The sequence below is a fragment of the Capra hircus genome, chromosome 3 (assembly GCF_001704415.2).
Source record: "Capra hircus breed San Clemente chromosome 3, ASM170441v1, whole genome shotgun sequence".
Lineage (NCBI taxonomy): Eukaryota > Metazoa > Chordata > Mammalia > Artiodactyla > Bovidae > Capra > Capra hircus.
Genome location: NC_030810.1, coordinates 17,980,118 through 17,992,917, shown reverse-complemented (window position 1 = coordinate 17,992,917; position 12,800 = coordinate 17,980,118). Strand labels below are relative to the sequence as shown.

General features: G+C 49.9%; 1 protein-coding gene across 1 annotated transcript in view; it reads right to left on the bottom strand.

Moving 5' to 3' along the window:
• Positions 243-12,800, bottom strand: part of CFAP57 (cilia and flagella associated protein 57) — a 68,022-nt gene continuing 55,464 nt past the window's right edge. The window contains exons 19-22 of the mRNA XM_018042755.1: positions 11,943-12,077; positions 11,717-11,860; positions 5,248-5,377; positions 243-596 (exon numbers count right to left, since the gene is read on the bottom strand). Of these exons, the coding sequence (XP_017898244.1) occupies positions 385-596; positions 5,248-5,377; positions 11,717-11,860; positions 11,943-12,077 (621 nt within the window). The 3' untranslated portion in view covers positions 243-384. The remainder of the gene's footprint in view (positions 597-5,247; positions 5,378-11,716; positions 11,861-11,942; positions 12,078-12,800) is intronic.

Below are 12,800 nucleotides of genomic sequence, written 5' to 3'. Positions count from 1 at the left end.
TCTGACCCTGATGCAGCTGGCAGAGGAAAAAGCAGGTTAGAAGTAACAGATAGCCCTGCCCTTGAGGCCTGGTGCGGGGAGGGGCATGGGATCTCTGCAGGGGCGGGCAGCCGGGTGCCTGGACAGGGGTTGGCAGCGGCGGCTTTGGGTGAGCAGAAGCCCCCTGGGCCTCAGGGTCCCTCCTTCCCTTCCCCGCTCCCCGGCTCCGTGGCTAAGCGGAGAGTTGGACGTGGTTGTGGGCCAACACCTTTATTCCGCCTGTGTCCCAGGTTCCCCAGGGCCTGGGGGAGAGGCTCGTGTGGTCTGGGTTGCAGCCCAGAGTCAGTCCAGGACAGGCGCATGGCGCACCTTCTGGAGAGGCCGGAGACGTCTCACCAGAGGGTGTCATTTGGTCTGGGCCTTTAAATCCGCTTCTCTGCTGAGGGACGGCAGCTGCATCCCGGCCAGGGGGTGGAAGCCGGGGACCTGCTCCTGCTCCTGGATCTGGTCTCTCAGGCGCTGGATCTCCAGGCGCTGCATCTCGATGATTCGCCCAGTTTCTTCCTGCACATTCAGCCTCATGGTGGGAGGGACACTGGGCAAGTCCTCGCCGGACACTGCAGGGGACAGGGCAGGGTTAGGGTTGGGAGGTCTGTTCCGGGACTGCAGCCAAGGTTTTCGGAAGCGGCTTATCCTTCCTTCCCCCACCAGCCCCGACCCCCACCCCTGTACACGTTCATTGAGCACCTACTATGGGGTAGACACTCCATCCCAGACACTAGGAATAAAGAGAGGAGCCACTGCACCGTCTAGCAGTGGAGAAGTAAAGGGGCACGCTTTGGAGGCAAATGCGGAGCCTGACCTCAGCCCGCCCCCTCTTCTGACCCCCCCAGTCTGCCTGCCCTGAGGTCCCTCCATGCACACTGTGCATCCCCCACACCCCCCCAGAGAGAGGGTGCTGCTCTCCTTGTTGACGCAGCTTGGCCTGGAAGCTGCCTGTCCTCATGTAAACCTGCTCCTGGAGATGCCTCCTGCTGTGGTCACTCATGTATGTTCCCTGAGGATGTCCCCGGAGACTCTCAGCCCTCCTCCTGCCTCTGTGCTGCCATCCTCCTGAGCAATGCGGGTGTCCATGGCTCATCCCACTGACGGCCTCGCAAGGTCCTCTCGGCATTAATGTGCTTGGCCTGCCCACCAGCTCTGTACCTTCCCTTCCCTCGTCACGCCCAGGGTGTTTCACCCCAGTGCTCCACTCTCCTCTTCTTCGGCTGAATTTAGAGCTCACCTTCTTGGACAGCTCCATGTTTTACCCACCAAATGGCCTCCTCTTAGATTCACTCCCTTTTCTGTCCAGTTAGACCCACAGTGAGTTTCTTCTGTCATCATGACAGCAGCTTCAGTATTCTAGATGCCTTGTTGCTCTGCTCCCAGGTACCCTGCCTAGCCCAACCCCGAGATAACCCGACCATCCAGGGTCTCCAATTTCACACCTGGCCTGCTGCACACTACCAGTGAAAGTAACACGTGAAATTCAAATTCTTGGTTTCCAGAAGACGGACTTTATGTACATCAGCAAACTCTCATACCCCACAGTGGCACTCAGGAATTTCAATCCCTACTCCAGCTCCTTTCTCCCACTTAGAAAGAAAATTGTGATAAAGTCTATGCAACATCACATTTACCCTGTCAACCATTTTTAAGTGTACTGTTTAGTAGTATTAAGTACATCCAAACTGTTGTGCAACCAGTCTCCAAAATTCTTCTCATCTTGAAAAACTCAAACCTCATACCCATTATATAGCTCTGCGACTTCCCAGCCTGCAGCCTCGGCAGCCACCATTCTGCTTTCTGTCTTTCTGAATCTGACGACCCTAGGTACCTCAGATCAGTGGAATCTTATGGTACTTGTTCTTTAGTGTCTGGCTTAGCATAATGTCCTCAGCTTTATCTATGTTACATGTCAGAATTTCCTTCCTTCTTAAGGCTGAATAATATTTCATTGCATTCTGTACCACATTTTAGGGCGTCCCCAGTGGCTTAGCAGTAAAGAATCTGCCTGCAGTGTAGGAGCCACAGGAGACTCTCGGGTTCGATCCCTGGGTCGGGAAGATCCCCTGGAGGAGGGCATGGCAACCCACTCCAGTATTCTTGCCTGGAGAATCCCATGGACAGAGGAGCCTGGTGGGCTACAGTCCAAAGGGTTGCACTGAGTCGGACACGACTGAAGCGACTTAGCATGCACCCACCACATTTTATTTATCCATTCATCTATTGATGGAAATTTGGGCTGCTTCCACCTTTTGGCAGTGAATACCACCACTGAGAACATGACCCTGCTTTCACTTCTTTTGGGTATAAACCCAGAAGTGCAATTTCTGCTTCATATGGTAGTTCTATTTTTAATTTTCTGAGGAAAACACCATATTATTTTCCATGCTGGCTGTACTGCTTTATGCTCAGATCAGGAGTACACCAGTGTTTCCATTTCTCTAGATCCTTGTCAATACTTCGTCTTTTCCAGGGTGTTTTGTTCGTTTGTTTTAGTCTTTCTTTTTGGTTTGGTTTGGTTGATAATAGCCATCCAAATGAGTGTGAGGCAGTATCTCACTGTGGCTTTGATTTCATTTCCCTAATTGTTAGTGATACTGAGCATTTTTCATGCACTTGTTGGCCATCTGTGTATCTTGTTTGGGAAAAAAAAAGTGTCTGTTTAAGTCCTTTGCCCATTTTTCAGTCAGGTGGTTTTCTCTTTTTGAGTTGTAGGAGTTCTTTATATATCCTGGACATTGACCCCTTATTAGACTTATGGTTTGTAAATGTTTTCTCTCATGCCATAGGTTGCCTATTCACTCTGTTGACTGTGTCCTTTGATGCCCAGGAGTTTTAAATTTTGACAGTCTCATTTATTATATTTTTTTCTTTTGTTGCCTGTGCTTTTGGCATCATATCCAAGAAATTATTGTCAAATCCACCCTCTCCTCTGCTCTTAACGAATGACTTTGCCACCTTCTTCACTGAGAAACTATGTCTCCAGCTCCCGTACCACAGTCGAGCTTCTCTCTCTCAGTGGGAGAGGGGTTTCTTTCCTATCCACTGCCGACCCCTTCCCTGGAGGAAAAGAACACATGCTGATGGCCAAGGAAGAGAGAGATTGCTGGCCAAAGAGGAAGTGGTCAGCAATGGCCAGCGGGCAGCCTTGCCTTGGGCCTCTAAGTGGTCTGATGGGGCCAGCACTCAGCATTCATCCTTTCCAGGTGAAGTCTGGCTCCTTCTCTTTCTGCCTTTGCTCCTTCTGTCTTCTCTTCTGCTGCGGCTCCTAGGTTCTTGATCTTTCTAGGCTCTTGATTTCTTCTAGACTCTTGACCTTTTATCCCCCCTGTGTTAGTCAGTGTTCCTGGTAACCATTTCCTCAGTCAAGCCCTGGAGCCCTGGGGAGAGTAGCAACCCTGGGAAGGTACCGCACACAAAGGCCTATCAGCCTATGCACCTTCTTGGGCCTGCATCACTTTCCTTTGCCTACTTTAAAACTATATATAAATGAACTGGTTAATTTTAAACAGCTTGGGAATGTGTATTTGGGGCTAACTTGTTTTGGTGGCCCCGTGTTCAAAATCAGAAGCCAGCCTTCTTCAGTTCAAGGCAGACAATTGGTAATACCTGTCTTCAACTAGTAGAGATGAAATCTCCCTTGAGTAAAGCTCTATGAAACAAGTGACATGATGTTTGATTAAAGGGCGGAAGTAACTGGGTTTGGGCTGGAGAGACCCAGGAAGCAAGAGTGATAGGAGTTGACACTTGTTGGAGGTGGGGAATGGATTTGCGGAAATTCGTTAGACTTTTCTCTCAATTTCTGTCTATGTCTGACGGTTTCCACTGTATTGGGTTGGCCAAAATTTTGTTAAGACTTTTCTGAAGCACTGATGGAAAAACCTAAAAAAAACTTTTTGGCCAACCCAGCAGCAATGAGAAGAACCTGGCTGTAACATACAGCATCCTGAGGAGGTCTCAAGCGGTTATTTGCTAGACTGCTTGGGCATATTTGAAATATTTTTTAAAAGAGAAGTTTTGCAATTGTTCACAGACGCATCTATGCATCCCTTCTAAGGGATGGGTTCACCTCCAAGAAGTCAGGCTCTCAGCCATGTTGACACATGTGGTACTCTCATGTCAGTTCTTTAGAGCTGATTGGTTCTACTCACAGAGTTGACCCTCTCAACTTCTCTTCAACTCGAACAAAAATGGCATGTGAGACATGTCTATATATGTATCATACATATGGGCTTCCCTGGTAGCTCAGTGGTAAAGAATCTGCCTGCAATGCAGGAGCTGTGGGAGATGTAGGTTTGATCCCTGGGTAGGGAAGATTCCCCAGAGCAGGGCATGGCAACCCACTCCAGTATTTTTGTCTGGAGAATCCCATGGACAGAGGAGCCTGGCAGGCTACACAGTCCATAGGCTCACAAAGAGTCAGACACGACTGAAGTGACTTAGCATGCACACACGATTTTATATATATTACAAGGCTTATGCATTATATATACTACATAAGTTTCTCATAGAATTTAGTACCAGAGAAAAGTTTGCTTCTCCAGAAAAAATGTCCTTTCTCCATATAAGAGCTATATACACTATTGTATTTTTCCCCTTTTTGTCTTGGCTATCAGAAATTCAGAGGAACTTTATAACTGCAATAACTAACTTATTTAACATTTCTAGGGTCATTCTTCCCACTCTCCCTTTAAATAGTTTCTGGTCCTTCTTTTTGCCTGTATTTTTGTTGTACAGGTCCACAATCCCTTACCCACAATTGTAAAATGCTAAAAACTTAAACAATGGAAAGCATTTAAGACTCATGAACTTGAGTGTGAATATTCATATGTTTCTCTACAGAAAGACTAATATGTTTGATTTTTCAGGACACTGCCCCAGACTCCTCTAGGGATGTTATGTGATGTATAGTACATATGTATAGTCTATAGTATAGTTATGTAACGTATAGTATATATAGTATATCCTGAATTCTGAAACCCTAGCTAACCCCAGGGATTTTGGATTTGCGAGTGTTTGAATGTGGTAGGGTCCTCACAAAGCCTTTGGGGAGCAGGCGTGTGGCATGGAGAGGTGCTCAGGAGGCTGTGGGGTGGGTGTGACCTGATGCAGGAGGAAGCTTGGGAGAGGCAGCTTTGGAAGCCAAGAGGAGACCTGTTTGTGGCTGCCTCTGTCCCCTGGATCCCAGTGCCTATCTTTCTTGGCCACTGGTGACATTACCTGTCTCTGAAACCTCTGGTCGAAGTTTCTTGGTCAGTTTCAGAGCTGCTTCAAGGTCATAGACTTGGGAGCGGGTGAACTTCAGCTCTCTGCGGAGTTCATTAATCTCCTTGATCAGGGAGACATTTTCCTATAGAAAAGGAGGAGGAGAGAGTGAGTATAGATGGATAAGTGATCAGTGGGCACAGGACCTCCCCTGGCCTGGGGCTGAGGGTGTAGGGAGAAGGTCAGGGTTGGTCCTGGATGTAGATTACATCTCTGCTTCCTCTGGTGGCATGAGTCTTTATTCTGGCTCGTGGATTGGTCTCTTGAGGTATCAGCTGACTCACCTTCAGGTGGACTCTGGCAATGTAAGATACAGACGGTATGCACCATTCCCATCCATCCAGGCTCTTCCCATCAGTAGCAACAACAATGATTTTCATGGATTTAATGCACTGAAGTTTCATAATAACCCTCTGCATAGATTCTGTTACGACCACAGAATGCCGAAAAAACCGAGGTGATATAACTTACCCAAACTATACAGAGAGAGGTGATATAACTTACCCAAACTATACAGATAACGTGCGGCAGAGCCAGGATCCTGACCCAGTTTGGCCCCAGAGCTCAGAGCTCTTCGGTGCTGTACTCCACTTTGCTTTTTTCCATTCATTACTTGCGGAGCTTGGGGTCTGGTGAGGGGTCTGGACACACTTTAGTGAGGTGGCCACCTTGCTGGGATGGAGGAGTAGGACGCAGAGCAAAGGCATTTAGCCCTGCCTGAGTGACCAGGATGGATTCCTAGGAACTGAGCTGAACTGACACAGCAAACACTGGCCAAATCGACCTGAGACGGACCAGTTCCAGAAACACGCTGTGCTTCAGCTTGGGATTCCATCTTCAGAGTGACAAGTGGGGAGTCTGAGCCCAGAGGACAGGGTGATCCTGAGCCAGTGGGATAAGCCTTCTCTGTTAGGAGGATGTGAACTGCAGACACCCTGGCAGGCCTTCCCTCCAGGGCCTCTTCATCTAAGCAGGTCAGATCTGCCTTCAGAGTTATAGTATATCACTTAATTTCACTATTCCTCATTTTAAAAAAAAGTTCTCCCTCTTGGATGAAATGCCCAATTATTGCCACTCCTTTGTTCTCTCAGGCTCAGCTTTGTGGCTATTTTTTGATAAAGTCAGCAGGTTTTCTCCTCATTTTTAACCCCTCTAAACAGCCCAAACCTTGGAGATACATAGCCCACATTTTCTTTCCAGATACTCTGTTTCCTCCCTGCTGACTTTATATCATGACATAATGAATTAAATATGTATTCATTGGATTCTAAGACCTTGGACTCTGCCTGACCCATAAGAGGTTCTTAATAAATGTTTGTAGAAGGGATAAGCAAATGAATAACTAATGCAAGATGCCAAGTTGAAAAAGATGAATGTTCCTAATGGGGAAATTATAAATCAAGGGGTAAAGTCAGGGGAGACCAGATAGAAAGGAGTCTTCAGAGAGCCCCAGGAAACCCCTGGGGACACCAGCCTGCTCAGGGGCTCTCTCCACACTTCTTCTTAGTTGATGTCACTTAGTTTCACATCCTCTGCCTCATTCAATAAAGTAATAGTTATCAGAATAAAGATCAGAGACTAACAGTGCCATTTCCACAGTTCTCTTCAGAAACATTTTAAGGTACTTCTTCCTAGGCAATCTCTATTCATCATGTCACTCAACCCTGTTGACTTTGTGTCTGAACTGAATTTAGTGTTCAATATCACCAGCTCTCAGCATCTCTCCTCTGCAACTGTGGTGGCCCCACGTGGAGCCCCTGCCATTCCCTCCACCCTGACAACCTTGTCGCCATGACTGGGACCTCTGGCTGCAACCTTTTGATATACGTATTTCTGACTCCACTGCCATCCCTGGACAGCTCTATGAGACTGGCCTCCTAGACGGGTCTCCAGAACATGGCTCAGTCCTCACTGGAGCATCACTGAGGCCCAGGACTCAGCGCAACCTGATTCCTCTGCTCTGTTCATTCATTCATAAAAATGGGAAGCCTATTAGGTGCTTATTATGCCAGATGCGGGGGTCCAGTGTGGATCCAGTGTAGAGAAGTGAGTGGGGGGGTCACCAGTGTAAGGAAGCCTCCTTGAGGAGGCAGAGGGCAGGGAAGAGTGTTTCAGGCCCAGAGCTAAGAGGGAGCAAGCACTGAGCCTCCCAATTCTTTATGAGCTGAGCCACGAGGGAAGCCCAAGAATACTGGAGTGGGTAGCATATCCCTTCTCCAGCGGATCTTCCTGACCCAGGAATCAGACTGGGGTCTCCTGCATTGCAGGTGGATTCTTTGCCAACTGAGTTATCAGGGAAGCCCTTGATGATGATAACAACAAGATAATGACTTCACGGCTGACTAGATTCCTGCACCATATCAGATACTTTGCATACACGACATCATTTGATCTATACAACCACCTTACGAGGAAGTTGTGATGAGATTCAGTTTCAGAAGAGGAATCCAAGGCTGTGCATGGAGGGCAGAGCTGGGATTCAGATTTGGTTGTGTCTGCCCACAGGCGCCTACCAGGCTCTGCCTTCTCACCATTGATGTACATCACCTCTGGCCACACTTCACACAGGATGATGGCCAAGGAAGCTCGGAAAAGTACAAGTGGGGCTGCCTTAGATAAAAGTACCAGACGGCTTTCTGGGGTGGCCCATGTTCTGAGGAGTCCAGAGGTCACGCTGAGGTCAACTGTATACGCCTTGAGTAGTTTTGTGAAATTACAACGTGAATGCAACAGATTTTCTGAGCCTTCTGTTCCAGATCCCTCCTTGGTCAGGATGGTCTACAAAAACTCTTCTAATCCTTCAGAGCTACCCCCCCTCCCCCACTGCCCACAGCTCCTCTGGCAGGGAAAATCTAACCCTGATCCCCTGAGCACCAGGACTTGGGCTATGTGGAAGAGACACACTCAGGGATGCCAAGGTCTGTTTAGATAGAAAGCCTTCTGAACGAAGAGGCTATGCCAAGCTGTCCAGGACTGCCTTCGGTTGAGGACAACGCCAGAAAGCTCCAGATGGGAATGACATTGAACTCCAGACTCCCAGGAAGAAGGGCATGGAGAGGAAATGCCTAGAGCATCCCCTACTGGCCTACCTTGGGTTGACATCTTTAAGAATACAGCAGCGTCTGGTTAGCGTGCAAGGTAGGCAACAAATTTATTCCAGATACTTGGGAGCCCCACATCCAGCGGTGTCCTTCCTGAGCCCACAGCTGGTGGGGTCGCCAATTGCCTAAATGCACAAGTGAACCATCTCTTTGTTTCTCTTTCAGCCTTCCTCTCACATCCAGCCTGACATTTCTATGTATCATCTCTACTCTGAAATGTCTTCTGACATCACAACCTTTCCTCCCAAGGCCTGGCATCTCTCTTTAACATGAGAATCATCTTCTAACGGGTTTTCCTGCCACCTGCCTTTCCCTACCGGTCCTTCCCTTCTGCCCATGGCGGTAACATTTCCAGAACAGATAACACCCCTACCTACTTAAGAAAACTTGGGTGGCACCAGCTTATAAGATAAACTGCATGCTTCTTGGTGTGACACAAAAAGCCCCTTCAATGTGACCCTAAGCTACCTACCATTCCAGCAGGCCCTTCCTCCTTGGCCCCATGCTCTGCGATAGAGTTAGGTCAGAGGATTCCAGGGTCCCCAAACACCCCAAAGGTCTCACTCTTCTCTGACTGTTTTCAGGTTGTATCCTTGGCCTGGAAGGTTCTTCCTCCGTTGCTCCTTGACCCCCTCTACTCACCATTCAAGGCCTAGCTCAAATGCCACGCCCCCTAGCTGAAGCCCGCCTCTCCAGTGTGCTGGCCAGACTACATGCCTGGTGTGGAGGAGTGATTGCTTGTGTCGGCCTCCACTCCCCTAGGGGAGCCCCATGAGAGTAGGCAAGTCTTCACATTCATCTGGCAACCCTCCACGGTCAGCTTGTAGCTTGGCATGTGAGAAGCTCGCAAAATATGTATCCTGAATGAATAAAGTATGTGTCCTAGATATTTGTATTCTATTGCAAATCCTATTTTCATATCTGCAAGCATGCATGAGAATCAGCGACAAGCGCTCCTGTCTGAACATACAGATGAAACACTGACTTCATTCTCTGTGTCTTCTAACAAGTTTCTCTCAGATGCCATATCTGTCCCAGCCTTCCTCGGCTCTTTGAGACTTAAGGGTCAGGGCCTTGGTTCCTGTAGACGAGTTCCTTACAAACATGTATCAAGGCAGTGGGTGCCCCAGGCCACCAGCTGGGAGGTCTGGAATTGGCTGCCTCCAGCTCACAGGTACCCCAGTCCATGCTGTGATGGACTTCTAGGCTCTCCTACTGGATTTTGCCTTGGTTTTTGAGTATGTCTTTTGCTCAGGAGAAGTGAAGGAAAACTGCCTTTTTAGAACCCCTGTTTTGTACAGGGCCAGTGCCTGACGCTTTAGATTAGTTAGCTCATTCAATCCTCACAGTCACTGGCTGAGGTTGGCATCTTCTCCTCTTTGTACAGATAGGAAGGTGGCTCCTGGAGAATTTGAAGGGTCGTCTCCCCTCCCCCGAACCTGCCAGCAACAGTGGCTAGCAGGAGGATAAACTGGCTCTGAACTGAGACAAGGCTATGCTTCACCACCCCAATACCTTGCCTGGCCCTTAAGATCAAAGAAGGAAACAATTTTTATCATCTAGAATAGAGGTTTTCAAAGTTTCTTTTATGTCTTCCAAACAAAATCCTACACAGAGCCCACTGAAATAAGCAAGGAGTCTTCCTGGTGGAGGGGATGGTGGGGCCCCAGAGCCCTGCATCCCCCTCTTGCCCCCTGCGGTTGTCTGCGACACTTCGATGCAGCATGCAGGTTTACGATGCTCTCCAGGGAGCTCCTTGTTGACGGCTTCTCTGCCTGCCATCAGAGTCCCCTGCTTGGGTCCCCTCTGCTTCTGCTCCCCGGACTCTCACCCTGGCTCAGCAGGGGTGGGCAGGCAGTCCCTGGGGAATGGGGGAGCCAAAGGGGGACCCTTCTGCCAGCCCTGCGCAGCCTCCTGCTGATGCTCTTACTCTTATCTATCCTGTGGTCTCCGCCCTCTTTCCTTTTCCTTCTTCTCCTGGGATTGACACTTGCTTTGGGGGCCTGGTTGGCACAGAGAGAGGAACCTAGCCCCTGGTGGACCCCTTAGGCCTGTGCTCTGGTGGTAAATCACAGATGAGTTCAGCAGTGTCACGAGCTGACAACCTCTCCTGTAGTCACCCTGGTCCCCCTGCCCTGCACGCTGCATTGCGGTGTCCACGGGGGCTCCCCATGCTAGGGAACACTCAAGACCCCTAGCAACGGCTCCGTGTATCAGCTGCTGCGAAGAGTCCCATCCATTGGGTCCGCTCCCATCTCTGGGCCTCTGGCTGCTGTCAGGACTCAGAAGCTGGGCCGTGGGCAGGGGCTGGTTGGAAGGTGGCATGAGGCCCAGCATGCCTGGGTCTGGCCTAGACTGCACTGTGCTCTTCCCAGCTGTGTTCGGAACTGATTTGTTTTAGTCTAATTGCAGCTCATCCCCATTCCGGTATTTACATTACAGCATTAAAGAAATACACATGTTAAAAGATATGTGTCTTATAAACGTAATTCTGATGTTTTCTCTTACTATTAATTCACATTAACTGCCTCAGATGATACTGATACCCAGATAGAAACTGGCAGCAAATCCTGCCTGGCAGTTCTGATAGTGTACTTCAGTGGAAGCGGTAGTAATAGGGTAAGGCTCTCTGAAAAGCTTGAGGAAGGGTCCTGGGAGGCCTCATTAAATCAGGGGGAGGACAGCCCTCAGGGTTGGTGTGGTTGGCTCTGGACCCAAGAGAAGAGCTGGGACCTGAGGCATCAGAAAAGCCAGAGGAGGTGGGAGGCGACAGGCACGCTCCCAGGAGAGGACAAAAGATTTGGCCGTGCTCCCGGGAGAGGACTTGGCCAGTGGGGACATATGATATGGGTAGCAGACTAAAAACAGCCAAACAGAAGAAGGTGAAGCAAGAGCTGGAAACAGAAAAGAGGAGACGGAAGGGAGCGACTCGGAGAGCCAAAGTCACGTGGACGCAGGTCCAGAGGAAACGGGGGTCAAGGAGAGGCCTGAGGCAGGTGCAGGAGTGCTCTGCACGAAGATGAGGGGGTGGAAGAAAGAAACAGGTGCCTGGTGAAGAGAGATGGGGCAGAGACGAACGGGCCTTGAGGTGCAGGAGTGGGCACGGAAATGCTGAGAAAGCCTCCTTGGGTGGGGCTCTGGGCTATGGTCACCGCCAGGATGAGCTCTGGGAGGTCAGAGGAGACGAGTCAAAGAAGGAAGTTTGGAGAAAGCTAGTGGCTCCCTCGGACGTTGGGGTAGCCCTGAGGACAGTGGGCTTGGAGGGGCCCTTGGCAGACTTTTTCATCTCCGATGGCTTGGTCTCCAAGGGCGCGTGTGGGTACCTGCATGATGCGGACGTAATCTGTGCGGTGCAGCTCACTCTCCTTGACCACCTTCTTCTTGAGAGTGGCCAGGTTCCTCTCCAGGTGTTCCCGCTGACGGGCGTACTCCTGCTGCAGGTCTGAGTTCAGCCCCGCGATCTCCACCTGGCAGGGCAGAAGGGATGAGCCACGAGGGAGGGGAGAGCCCAGAGGACAGGGGCGAGCGGGAGTGGGAAGCAGAGCTCACCATATCTGCCCGCTGCACGTACTTCTCAAAGAGAGCGCGGACCTTCTCCTTCAGCTGCCGCGGTTCCTGGATGTAGGCCACGCAGTTGTGGAGGTCCGTCTTGAACCGTTTGACCAGCGCCTCCAAGTCCCGCTCCTGTGAGCAGAGGCATTTACTTCTGGCCCTGCAGGGACTCTCCAGGGACAGGGGCTGCAGCCTCGTGGCTGCCTAAAGGGACAAGAAACACCTCATCTGGGACTCATCACTGACTGCCAGGGGCCACATGGGGCCCAGAGATCAGGAGGGGCACACAGGCCCGCGGGGGAGGCACTGAACCCCCATGCCTCTGGCCTGAATAGTTTTGCATCTTTAAGATGCTGCACACACGGATTTCTTTATTGGCTCCGGATTTCTTCCAGGACCACAGGCCTTAAAAGACTAAAGGAGGTGCCACTGGCCACCTACTCCTTTCAGCGCCAGGATGGAGAGCACTGATTCCCTTTTGCGGATCCTAGGTGGGGGCTTCCTTGGCCCCCTGGGAGTTCATCCAGTGTTTCTCCTTCCTGAGGGCTGCTATGAATGAGTGGGTAGGGGAGATAATGACAAAATTGTGCAGAAAGGTTCATCTGTAAACTTGGGCTCTTCCACCAGTCTCTCAGGTATCCACCCATCATCCCCCACCCTTGACCTAGAGAGCCTCTTCTTTCTCTTTGCTCCTACAGCCCATTTAATCATGCTCCACAATTTTCTACCTTGCACGGTTAATTATTATGCACATATCATAAATCACCTGTTAACCTCTTCAGTTTGGAAAGGGCAAGATCTGTGTCAGTTCACATTGATAGCTCTGCAGCTTCTAGTATTATTTAGTCCAGAGTC